This window comes from Pomacea canaliculata, linkage group LG5 (assembly GCF_003073045.1).
Source record: "Pomacea canaliculata isolate SZHN2017 linkage group LG5, ASM307304v1, whole genome shotgun sequence".
NCBI lineage: Eukaryota > Metazoa > Mollusca > Gastropoda > Architaenioglossa > Ampullariidae > Pomacea > Pomacea canaliculata.
In genome coordinates, this window is record NC_037594.1 from 25,292,901 (window position 1) to 25,306,779 (window position 13,879).

The following is a 13,879-nucleotide window of genomic DNA, read 5'->3' on the forward strand; positions in this document are numbered from 1 at the left end:
CTCAGTCTCTCCCTCTTTGCTTTCTCTCTCTCCACAGGTGAGCTGTGTAGTCCAGTACCTGGCCTTGTCTTCTTTGCCCCTCTCATACACCCGCACTGAGCCAAAGGATGCCCTGGACGTGAAGACTCACAACTCCATGGCAATGGACGGGTACAGTAAGGTCAAGGTCCATGTTAGGAAAGAGATGGCAACCCTGGAAAACTGGACCGAGGCGTCCATAATAATAGTTATCTAGGAGTTATATAGAAGTCTGTATAGTGATTGTTGAATGTTTGTTTATTAATGGTTATATAGGAGTGTGTATAACAACAGTTATATGGAGTGTGTAGTGGGATAATTATAAAGGATTCTTTACATCAATAGTTATATAGCAGTGGATATAACCCCCAGAAAGCACTGTTGTACTCAACCTATAGGCTGAAAGCCTGAACAACTTCCGGCTGACGACAGACGCTAACATCTCTACAAGCAACCGACGTGCAGACCTACCCGACTTACAAAAGGAGAGAGACAGAGCTGCACGTAGTCGCAAGGGAGGAAATGTCGGTGATGTCTCGTCTGGGTGGGGGAGAAACAAAGGCCCTCACTGCTCTGTGCGCAAAAATCTGGGAACGCAAAGAGTATGAATACAGTCACTAGTTATTTACATTCAATCAACAGTAAACAGTGCCAGGAACTTCACATTCTGAGACAGAGACACTGTTCACATGAGACAACATCACATCCTGAGAAGAAGGCGCTGAGACGGAGACAGACACACAGCACGAGGGTCTCGCCAACAGCTCGGAAGACACGACACGTGACAGCTGGTGTCCACTTGTGTCTGGTCTCCAATCACGTGCACCATCTGCAGCAACAGACAGAAAGTCGACAGTTGCAGGCGACACCCTGTTGTCTGCTGTCTACACTTCAGTCAAGGCACATCCTCGAGGTCTGACCTGCCACTAGGACACCTTCTTCAGCCTAAGACTCCAGACTCGGGTGAGACAGTCGCACCTGTTTCTCGACTATGTATGTCCTCACCTGTGTATTGCCAGCGCATGAACACCTATCAATCTTACCTGTAGTTGCTCTTGTGGATTAATAAAGTCATGTTGTATTGTGTTCTTCTAAGACTTCAAACACAAGGAATGTGCAGTGCTACAAGAAGGTATCTCATTGTGATTTCAGGTGAGTGTCGCTGCAGGTCACGATGTCGTCTCTATGGTTACTTCTCGCTTTGCTGCTGCCCACCGTGGTTACACCCTTTCCACAGGGTGAGTAGAGAGGACACGCTTACTTTCCCACAGACCACTCTCCCTAACCTCTCACCTCATCTTACCTGCTCCCGTGACCTCTCGTTGTGTGCTTGTCTCTAAGTTTGTCTCTGCCTCTCTTCGTCTATCTCTCTCAATAAATGATCAAAGGTCAAAGGTCTCTCAAAATCTTCACTAACTACATTTTCTCTGTCATCACTGAAAGTAAAATCTTTACCAACTACAGGAGAAAGAATTTTGTTTCAGATTTCCTGGAAAAGCAGCTACAGATGATGCTTCGAGAACAGTTTCCTGCAGGTATGTGTATGAGTTTTTGTATGTGACATTTATAGGTGTTCTATGTATGTAACAGGTATGTGTCATATGTATGTGGCATTTGTATGTGTAACCCTGGCGAGTTTTCCTCCTTTCAACTCTTCTTGTAGGCTGGTAGGTGTTCCAGGCTCACTGTCTCTATTCAGTTGTTTTTGGAGGAGGTCTTTAGTCGGAAGTTGTACAGGTCTTGCAGTACTCAGTCCATCGGTTGAGTACAGCATTGCTTTCTATGAGAAGGTGGCCATTGCTGTCTTTAATGACTGAAGTCTTGTGCTGCTCTGTCTTATTGAAGGTCTTTAGAAGTTGGTAGGCCTTCTTGCTGTCACCTCGTGTCGTTCCATCTGACCCCTGACCTCTGCCAGTCCCACTATGTCTCACTGATGCTCTTATCCCTCATGCCTGAGTTTTCTCCCTTTGCTGTATGAGTGTAATGTGCCAATCTTTCAGGTTGATGTTTCTTACCTTGACAGTGGCTGTGTTGTCATGTATGTGATATACATGTCAGGTCGCTACATTTACACAGCAGACACAAACTAGTTGATTTCTGTTTTTCATCAACCAAAGTATAACTGAAGTTTGCCTTAGTCTGCATGTCAGGCATTTGTGTCTCAATGACACAGGTACATAACATGTGTATCACTCTGTTTCACTGCGTACATGTTTTATCTATCTATATATACACTATATCACAATGTCCAGCACAACAAACACAAACTAATTTATTCCAGTTTTTCATGCGACACAGTCTAAACTGACTTGTCCACAGATGACCTGGAAAATCACCTGGAAATGACCAATCGTGAGCAGCTTCCTGCAGGTCTGTGACACATGTACACATCTGTGTGGGTGGGGGTGGAGTTGGGTGCATATGTGTGTAAAGAGGTATCTCTGTCTGTAGGTATGAATCTCTGTGTATGAGTGTGTCTGTGCCTGTGTGTGTCTGTGTGTCTCTGTATGTGTTTTATTGAATGACAACAAAGAGAGCAAGACTTGTGAACACAGACTTTCTATGTGAGTATATTTCACAGATACCTAGAGGAATACCCAGACAGAGAGAACCGTCAACTTCTTGCCTCAGGTATGTGTGGCAAACCTGGCACAAGGGGCATTGCATATAGACACTCATGCGTAAACAAGACTGTGTAATGTACATGTAACTATAATGTCTGATTTTAACACATGCTTCAATAATGCAATGTATGTAAAATGTATCATGTGTATAATGGCTCTGTGATGTATGTATAATGTCCCATGTGTATACATGGCTCTGTAATGTATTGTATGTATAATGTCTCAAGTGCTTACATGACCCTGTAATGTATGTATAATGTCCCATGTGTATACGTGGCTCTGTAACGTAATGCATGTACAATGTTTAAATATTTTTTAATGTATTCAGGTAACCTACAGACACTCATGCACGCACTCTTTATGTTGTTTAAAACATCAGCATGTGTGTTTTGTCTAAACACTGGGTTATATGGTCTTTGTACATTTTAGCAGCACCTCTTGGTGACCATCTGTTTGTTTTGCTCCATTTCTGCAGCAGATGGTGGCTACAACAACCTGCTGCCTGTCCTTCGACAGTTAAAAACCACTAAATGTCCACGTAAACAATTTCTTTTGATACTTTGTTCTCCACATTTCTTCTTTATTATGTTGATCATTATATCATTGTCCATCTGTACATATAATACAGTAAGTAGAGTACAGATACAGGTACCCCACCCCATTTGTACATATGATACACTAAGCATGTCCAAGCTCGCTCCAAGGCTTCAGTCATTTTGTATGGATAACTTGAAAGGTGATGTGAACATGTCTCTAAAATATAAGAAATATTTTAAACTAAGTCACAGCAAGACGATAACCTCACTTTCAACAGAGTTTAGACTTACAAATGGCACTCACTGTTTATAGTTTGCTGGGCAGAAAATTGTAAACGTGATATAACAAGTAGCTATCGTGTATATTTTTTACACTGACATTGCTTCATTAACGGTCTTTGCACGTCACGTGTCTTACAAAATAAAATTATTGTAACCGACTGTTTGTGTCTTGTTGCCACATTTTGCGGAAATCACATTCAAAATATAACAAGTACATTGTAGATCGACACTGCTTGACCGTACACATGCACACGTGTAGTGATTACCTGCCCTTAGCTGGAGACTTAGCTCCCCTACATACTCTAGTCCAGTCTAAACGATGGCACAGTAAGCAGGACCACGTGAAGCCGAAACCACAAAGAAGAGTTATGATGTGACTTGTAGGAGCTTGGCTTCAACATTTAAACAAATTAACTTCAAGTTTTGTCTTTGAAGTTCTGGTTACTGGCACACTAGCAATCACGAGTTAATGTTGATTTAATTATTTGAATGTCTCTCAGCTCATAGTTAGCCCATTGTCACCTCTCTCATCTCATTGTTCTCTGTTTGCTGTTTACAGCTACATTGCTGGGAGGATCAAACAGGTAAGTAGCAGTCGTTACATCTTGTCACATGTAAATATATACGGTCCTGTGTTTGTTCCCAAGGTGTGGTTGTGAACATGTCTGTGTGCATTTATCTGTCATTAAAAATATGTTTTATAATAGGATTGACATTTTGTGTGTGTGTGTGTGTGCCCCCCAGTGTATGTACCCGATGTGTACTTGGTTAGTGACCTATACATCAGGATACACAGCTATACATCTGTTTACCAGTGTCTAGACACTAGTGGCCTATACACCAGGCTCTTTAGCTTACAAGTCATCAGTATTATGAAGACCCTCTTACCCACTACATCACTATTACCAAATGCTAGCCTCTGGCCGTAGGTGGAAACAATTGGTTTTCAAGAAAAGTGTTTTGGCCAAGTCCTTGGTACCATCGGCAACATCACTTGAACAGGACTAGCAAGTGTACTCTCTGTGTGTGTGTGTGGCACCAACAAGGACTTAAATGTTTGTCATGAGTATGGACATTTCTGTTTGCAGACCCTGCTGGCTCAGTAATGGCTAAGACTCGTCGAGACGTCACCGAGTGCTGAGACCCCATGTAGGAGATGACCTGAAATATTGAAAACTGTGTAACACATCCGTGAACATTTCTAATGTGGTTAACCATGTAAGATATTACATAGTATATTACACTTCTCAACCATGTTATATATCACACAGACATCGCGCTTCACAAGTCTAAAGGAACGCTGTGAACAGGAATGACTGTGTGAAATAAACGCATTTTGCAGATACTTGATCTTTGTTTGGAATGAGTGAATGTTGAAACTGGGCTTGTCTTCACAGACACAATCGTCATCTGGCTATCAGCACTTACAACTCATTATTTAGTCACTATTACTCATGAGTCCTTATCTCGCCACTATTTTGAAAAACGAGTTCTTGACCATCTTCATCTTGTAGCAGTACAGACTCCACTGAACATGGAAATTAAAAACAACAATCGAGATAGTCTATGTCCTTTATATATCATTTATAGAGGGACACCTGAAAAACACACAGAGAATCAATTAAACAAGCATTGATAGGTATTTTCATTGTAAACTATTCTGTGGCGAAAGTCAAAAACTGATTTTAGAGAGATAACCAAGAAAATAACCTACTTTTTAAAGATTGTCTGCCCTCAAGTGATAAGCGTCTGCTACAGGAAGACAACCCCGATGTCAACATCAAGATAAAGCCACAGGAACACCACACTCGTCAAGTCGCTTTTTCCATTTAAAAAAAAATTAATATCCCGTGTACACACTGTGTTGAGACTGTAATATCAATGCTTTCTCTTACTCTACAGGTGAGCTGTCTAGTCCAGTACCCGGCTTTGTCTTCATATTTCCCTCTCATACACCCGCACTGAGCCCACCCCGCCATCCACAACACGCAAGCAGTTCAACTGACTGGCATACACAGGGGACATGCCGTGAGATTGATGAAGTGGTGGCTTGGGGAGACCTCGGTACTTCTCAATTGTTCTCTGCAGGTCTCTGAGTTCTCTGGAGTTCTGTGTAATTTAGTTTTCTGTAGTTCTCTGTAAGTCTTCGTTTACTTACGACCCTCAGCAACGAAGGTCAGCAGAGAACATCAGTCATCGAAGACAGCGATGGACATCGTCTGACAGAAGACAAGCCTGTACTCGACTGATGGACTAAACCTGACCGTCCTTTAAAGGACTCCACACTCTCACACCATGCCGTTCACAGTTTCTTTTTTTCATCGTATTAATGACTTATGTTAATGTTGTTGTTTCCTTTGAGTCTCAGCTCATTGTCGACTCTCTTTGCTCATTATTTTGTGTTTGCTCTTGACAGCGACATCAAGAGCAGGACCCCACAGGTGAGCAGCAGTCAAACCATCATATATATATACAGTGGTACCTCGACATACGAGTGCCCTGACATACGAGTGTTTTGAGATACGAGCCGCCGAGTGAGCGATATTTTGCTTCGAGATAAGAGCAAGATTTGAGATACGAGGAATCGCACACTACACCGCTGCACACGACCCCAACATGCGGGGCGGATGTTAGGGTCGTGTGCAGCGTCTAACAATTTCTCCCACCTCAGACTAGACCTCAGTCTGTGTGCTTGTTTCCCTCGTTTTCGAAGCATTTTTGATAAGTTGGGTTCGCGTTTTTTTGCTTTTTGTACATTTACAAAACATTATCACATTTATTTTTATAACCATGGGTCGAAGAAAGAAGATGATGTCTATTGAATTAAAGCGCGAAATCGTAGAAAAACATGAGCAAGGTGTGAGAGTAATTGACTTGGCGAGGATGTACGGGTGTAGCACATCAATGATATGTTTCTGAGCTTAAACAGGAGTTGATAAAGGGTACAACGCCAGCTAGGGGCGTTACAATAATTTCTAAGCTCCGGACTTCTCTCCATGAAAAGATGGAGAAACTATTGACTGTGTGGGTGACAGAGAAGCAGCTTCAAGGAGGAACCTTAACACAAAGCATCATGTGTGAGAAGGCACGAGCGATTTACGGTGATTTGCTGAAGCAGATCCCACACACTTCCACAAACGAAGAATTTAATGTTTTTATAGAATATGTATTTGTTATTCATAAATAAATGTTTCTTCTTGTAAATACATTTTTCTTATTTAAAAACACTTAACAAAAACAACTGAGGTGGTGTTTTGGGAGCTGGAACGGATTAATGGCATTTCAAGGAATTTCAATGGGGAAAATTGCTTTGAGATACGAGCAATTTGACATACGAGCAAGGTTACGGAACGAATTAAACTCGTATGTCGAGGTACCACTGTATATACATTTTCATATGTTCCCCTTTCTGTGTACTTCATTACTATTTTTATTGTTGTTAATGCATGGATGTATCTGGGTGCCAGCGTATGTACACCTCTGTATGTCTATGTGTTCGTGTGTCTGTCTTTGTTCATGTCTTTATGTACGTCTATGGAGGTGCCTTCTTTTTTTTTGTACTAAGCCTCTGTGTATATCCAGAGCTGGCTGGGAGAATTGAACTCAAACAAACATACTCAAGTACTAGAATGTTTCAAGGTAGCTTTTCACTAAAACCTTATTTAAAATACTTCCTGGGGACGAGGGATGCGGTGAGGTGTGCTTTGGAGGGTCATCTGATGAACAAAGGCCCTCACTGCTCTGTGCACAAAACTCTGGGAATACAAAGAGTATGAATACAGTCACTAGTTAGACACATTCAATAAACAGCAAAAGTGCCAGTAACATCACATTCTGAGAAAGAGACTGTTCACAAGAGATAACATCACATGTATGAGATAACATCACATCCTGAGAAGAGGGCGCTGTGAGGGAGACAGACACTCAGCACGAGGGTCTCGCCAACAGCTCGGATGACAGGACACGTGACATCTAGTGTCCTCTTGTTTCTGGTCTACAATCATGTGCATCATCTACAGCAACAGATAAAAAGACGGTTGCAGGCGACACCCTGTTGTCTGCTGTCTACACTTCAGTCCAGGCACATCCTCGAGGTCTGACCTGACACTAGGACATCACAACTTCAGCCTAAGACTCCAGACTCAGGTGAGACAATCGCACCTGTTCACGGAGAGACGTTTGTGTGTTTTCTCCTCCAGCATGTTTCCTTTCTTTGTCTATATTCTTGTCTACATGATGACTGCTGTTGATAACTTGACCCACTGCAGTGTGTCTATAAAGCCAGAAGAGGGGTAGAGCCAGAGCTCATGCCACACTTCTCTTTGCTGACTTGTCTTCTGCTTTAAACACTGTGCAACCTCACTTATTAACAGACTCTACTTCCAGACTTCCGTCTACCACACCTACTACCTGTCTGCATCATGGAATTGGGAACAAACGGGCAGCAGAGAGTTTCCATTAACGGTCCTCTCTCACATTTTGTTGTCCCCTGTACAGGCTGCCCTCGAGGCTGCTGCTGGTCCCCACTACTCCTCATGCTACATACTAGCAGTTGTAGAAGCTGATAGAAGCCTTCTTACACCATTTGCTGAGGACACCACCCTGCTGTCATTCTTGTATGATAGTCAACATGTTCACAGTGGCATTCTTCCACACTTTGTACACTCATGTCACAAACATTTCTCCACTTTGTATGTCCTCACCTGTGTATTGCCACCGCATGAACTCCCATCACTCTTACCTGTAATTGCTCTTGTGGAATAATAAAGTCATGTTGTATTGTGTACTTGTACAAGACTTTACACCCAAGGAATGTGCTGTATTGTAAATTTTTAATTGATATAATATGTTGTAAATAAGGCGTCTACCTCCTGCCGGAAAATATTTTTATGTTGAGTAAAACAGTAAAATGTGTATACCTCCCTTACTCTCTCTCCACATCCCCAGACAAGTAGATGATAAGTAAACTTACACAGACTATATACACAACTATCTACTGAGAGTATGGCAAAGTAGACTTAAGGACAGACGACACAATGGCCTAAGCTGAATTCCTTTCCAGGAAAAGGGAAGACAATACAGTTTGGCTAAGTTCTGTATGCTCTCCCCGTATGTCAGGATGTGTCAGGATATGTCGAGATGTGTCAAGATGTCAGGATATTTCAGGGTATGTCAGTGCAAGTCAGAATATGTCAGGGTATGTCAATATATGTCAGGTTTGTACAAGACACTGAGTGGCTACCCGTGCTACAAGAAGGTATCTCATTGTGATTTCAGGCGAGTGTTGCTGCGAGTCACGATGTCGTCTCTATGGTTACTTCTCGCTTTGCTGCTGCCCACCGTGGTTACACCCTTTCCACAGGGTGAGTAGAGAGGACACGCCTACTTTCTCACAGACGACTCTCCTTAACCTATCACCTCATCTTACTTGCTCACGTGACCTCTCGTTGTGTGCTTGTCTCTGTCTCACCTGACCTTTCGCTCTGTGTCTCTCTTTCTCTTCCTCTCTCTCACAAACTTCACTAACTACATTTTCTCTGTCATCACTGAAAGTAACATCTTTACCAGCTACAGGAGAAAGAATTTTGTTTCAGATTTCCTGGCAAAGCAGCTACAGATGAGGCTTCGAGAACAGCTTCCTGCAGGTATGTGTATGTGTTTTTGTATGTGTGATGTATATGTATGTGTACACCTTACATTCCCACAAGAAGTCTGACACGGCCACCTGACACTCAACAAACGGATTGGTCCATAATCAACTCAACAATATCCTGCTTCCGAGATACTTCAAATCCAGCATCAACAAAGCCAAGACAAGGACATACCCAGGCGCTGACATGGGTAGCCACCATGAACTTGTTCTTACTAACCTGAAGCTGAAGATGAAAGCGAAGAAGCTCTCTAACATCTGTCTGTCACCGTGAAGTGTTTGTACTGTTGAAAGTAGAAAATGTTTGATGTCTAGAATGAGGGGTGTACATCAAACTGTCCCCCAGTCCCGTGTATCTGTCCTGTCTCTGAGTTTTTATTTACCATCATTTCAATCTGTGAGTAAAACTCTTGTCTTCTGTGTCTTTGTGTCTTTGTGTCTTTGAGCGTGGAGGTCGGAGTGGACACTTCCAGAGCCTGCTGCCATTGTCATTTGTTGTTTCCTCCTACCCACCCCCCAAACACATACAGTGGAACCTCGGTTAGCGAACGCCTCGGATAGCGAATATTTCGGTTAACGAACAAAAATTTCGTTAAAAGTTTGTCTCGGATAGCGAACAAAATTTCGGATAACGAACAGCCACGTGAACCACACGTGACCGACCATCATGTCATCATTCGCGCTCCAGACACAGTTACGATCGGTCGTTCCCTATCTATGCGCATCCTTCTTATTTAGTGATTGTTGTGCTTTATTTTAATAAGATAATCCTCAATCATGATTCCAAAGAAGATTAAGAGCAATTAATAGTAGTGAGGTAATGACAAGGAAGCGGCCAACAAATGAATTTAAAAAGGAAATGATTTCAAAGTATGAAGGTGGCATGCGTCTGTCGGATATGTGATGTCGTATTACCGAAGAGTTTTACAAAAAAGACAGAAGGAACAGACACTGGACAAGTTTTTTTCCTTTAACCTCAAAGCTACAGAAAAGGTTACCCCGATTTTATAATGTCACGTGCTCATGGAGGGGGAATCAAAGCAGTAATTCCACCCCATCCTCACCACACCTGCTTCCATCCACGCCGTCAAAACGGCAAGTTTTCTGATGTTTCAATGCTTTCATTAATGTTTTTATATTTAACTTCATTTAAACTGCATTATAACTCTTCTCATTAAAACAAATACCTATATAGCCTGCAACTTTCAAATATTAGCGAGTCAACAGGGGCTGGGAACCAATTAAATCTATTTCCTTTATTTCTTATGGAAAAAATTGTTTCGGATAACGAACATTTCGGATAACGAACAGTTTTCCAGAACGGATTAAGTTCGTTAACCGAGGTTCCACTGTACATACAAGTGCTGGCCATCTAACCTTTGACCTTGCCAGTCCCACTATGTCTCACAGGTGCTGTTATCTCTCATGCCTGAGTTTTCTCCCTTTGGTGTATGAGTGTAATGTGCCAATCTTTCATGCTGATGTTCCTTAACTTTACAGCTGCTATGTTGTCATGTAAGTGATGTACATGTCAGGTAACCAGACACAAACTAGTTTGTCATCAACCAAAGTATAACTGAAGTTTGCCTTAGTCTGTATATCAGGCATTTGTGACAGGTACATGACATGTGTATGTTTATCATTCTGTTTCACTATATACATACCTGTTTCATCTATATATATACACACTAGGACACCATGACCAGCTCAACAGCCACAAACTAGTTTATTCTGGTTTTAATGAGCCACAGTCTAACTTGACTTGTCCACAGATTATCTGGAAAATCACCTGGAAATGAATAATCGTGAACAGCTTCCCTCAGGTCTGTGACACATGTACACATCTGTGTGGGTGAGGGTGGAGGTGGGTGCACATGTATGTGTGCGTATGCATGTATATAAGTATCTCTGTGTGTATGTATCGATGTGTGCCTGTGTGTGTATTTGTTTATGTATGTATATATCTGTGCCTGTGTGTCTGTATGTGTAAATATGTCGGTTTTATTGAATGACAGCAAAGAGAGCAAAACTTGTGAACACAGACTTTCTATGTGAGTATATTTCACAGATACCCTTGAGGAATACCCAGACAGAGAGAACCGTCAACTTCTTGCCTCAGGTATGTGTGGCAAACCTGGCACAATGGGCATTGCATATAGACACTCATGCATAAACAGGGCTGTGTAATGTATTATATAATGTCTCAAGTGCTTACATGACCCTGTAATGTATGTATAATGTCCTGTTATACATAGCTCTGTAATGTATTGTATGTATAATGTTTAAATATTTTTAATGTATTCAGGTAACCTTACAGACACTCATGCACACACTCTTATTGTTTAAAACAGCGGCATGTGTGTTTTGTCTAAAACACTGGGTTATATGGTCTTTGTACATTTAGCAGCACTTCTTGGTGACCATCTGTTTGTTTTGCTCCATTTCTGCAGCAGATGATGGCTACAACAACCTGCTGGCTGTCCTTCGACAGTTAAAAAACACTACATGTCCACGTAAACAATTTCTTTTGATACTTTGTTCTCCACATTTCTTCTTTATTATGTTGATCATTATATCATTGTCCATCTGAACATATAATACAGCAAGTAGAGTACAGATACAGGTACCCCACTCTATCTGTACATATGATACACTAAGCATGTCCAAGCTCGCTCCAAGGCTTCAGTCGTTTTGTATGGATAACTTGAAAGGTGATGTGAACATGTCTCTAAAATATAAGAAATATTTTAAACTAAGTCACAGGAAGACGATAACCTCACTGTCAACAGAGTTTAAACTTACAAATGGCACTCACTGTTTATAGTTTGTTGGACAGAAAATTGTAAACTTGACATAACAAGTAGCTGTCAGTGTACATTTTTATTACACTGAAATTTGTTTCCTTACCTTGCACAACCCGTATGTATGTTTATTGTAAGGTATGATTGTAAGAAATGTGATTACAAGGAACATAGATTATGATGCACATGGTGTGATTATAAAGTACACGCTTTGATTATAGGAAACATAATAGGATATATACCTACTTCAATATACGGCCCATGGTGATTGTAGGGTACATATTGCTACAGGAAAACCTCTTTATTAAGAAAAGCAGTGTCAATCTACAAAGTACTTGTTATATTTTGAATGTGATTTCCGCAAAATATGGCAGGGTTGCGGAAATCACATTCAAAATACAAGTACATTGTAGATCGACACTGTCTGACCGTACACATGCACACGTGTAGTGATTGCCCTTAGCTGGAGACTTAGCTCCCCTACATACTCTAGTCCAGTCTAACGATAGCACAGTAAGCAGGACCACGTGAAGCCGAAACCACAAGAAGAGTTGAGATGTGACTTGTAGGATTATGGCTTCAACATTTAAATAAATTAACTTTAGGTTTTGTCTTTGAAGTCATAGCTACTGGTACACTAGCAATCACGAGTTAATGTTAATTTATTTGAATGTCTCTCAGCTCATAGTTAGCCCATTGTCACCTCTCTCATCTCATTGTTCTCTGTTTGCTGTTCACAGCTACAGGGCTGTCAGGACCAAACAAGTAAGTAGCAGTCGTTACATCTTGTCTCACGTAAATGCGGTCATGTGTTTGTTCCCAAGGTGTGGTTGTGAACATTTCTGTGTGCATATATCTGTCATTAAAAATATGTTTTATAATCAGGATTGACATTTCTGTGTGTGTGTGTGTCCCCCAGTGTATGTACCCCGATGTGTACTTGGTTATTAACCTATACATCAGGATACACAGCTATACATCTGTTTACCAGTGTTTAGACCACTAGTGGCCTATACACCAGAGGCTCTTTAGCTTACAAGTCATCAGTATTATGACAGACCCCTCTCACCCACTACATCACTATTACCAGATGCTAGCCTCTGGCCGTAGATGGAAACAATTGGTTTTCAATAAAAGTGTTTTGGCCAAGTCCTTGGTACCATCGGCAACATCACTTGAACAGGACTAGCAAGTGTACTCTGTGTGTGTGGCGCCAACATGGACTTAAATGATTGTCATGAGTGTGGACATTTCTTTTTGCAGATACTGCTCGCGCAGAAACGGCTAAGACTCGTCGAGACATCACCGAGTGCTGAGACCACATGTAGCAGATGACCTGAAATATTGAAAACTGTGTAACACATCCGTGAACATTTCTAATGTGGTTAACCATGTTAAATATTACATAACATATTACACTTCTCAACCATGTTATATATCACACAGACATCGCGCTCCTCGAGCCTAAAGGAACTCTGTGAACAGGAACGACTGTGTGAAATAAACGCATTTTGCAGATACTTGATCTTTGTTTGGAATGAGTGAATGTTGAAACTGGGCTTGTCTTCACAGACACAATCGTCATCTGGCTATCAGCACTTACAACTCATTATTTAGTCACTATTACTCATGAGTCCTTATCTCGCCACTATTTTGAAAAACGAGTTCTTGACTCTTGTAGCAGTACAGACTCCAGTGAACATGGAAATTAAAAACAACAATCGAGATAGTCTATTCTATATCCTTTATATATCATTTATAGAGGGACACCTGAAAAACACACAGAGAATCAATTAAACAAGCATTGATAGGTATTTTCATTGTGAACTATTCTGTGGCGAAAGTCAAAAACTGATTTTAGAGAGATAACCAAGAAATAACCTACTTTTAAAGAGTTGTCTGCCCTCAAGTGATAAGCGTCTGCTACAGGAAGACAACCCCGATGTCAACATCAAGATAAAGCCACAG

The 13,879-nt window shown here is 41.4% G+C and overlaps 1 protein-coding gene across 6 annotated transcripts; it reads left to right on the plus strand.

Moving 5' to 3' along the window:
• Positions 1-557: 557 nt before the first annotated feature.
• Positions 558-13,431, plus strand: LOC112564664. 6 transcript variants are annotated; one of them, XM_025239635.1, is made up of 8 exons: positions 558-981; positions 1,171-1,256; positions 1,503-1,553; positions 10,883-10,933; positions 11,179-11,229; positions 11,564-11,623; positions 12,652-12,676; positions 13,175-13,431. In XM_025239635.1, exons 2-8 carry the CDS (start codon positions 1,193-1,195, stop codon positions 13,197-13,199), a joined length of 327 nt encoding a protein of 108 aa, XP_025095420.1. In that variant the 5' UTR covers positions 558-981; positions 1,171-1,192; the 3' UTR covers positions 13,200-13,431. The 6 variants fall into 6 exon arrangements, with proteins under 6 accessions (XP_025095420.1, XP_025095417.1, XP_025095419.1 ...); XM_025239632.1 differs by having other exon boundaries at positions 563-981; positions 11,561-11,623; XM_025239634.1 differs by lacking the exon at positions 10,883-10,933 and adding an exon at positions 2,338-2,388 and having other exon boundaries at positions 672-981.
• The last annotated feature ends 448 nt before the right edge of the window (positions 13,432-13,879 follow it).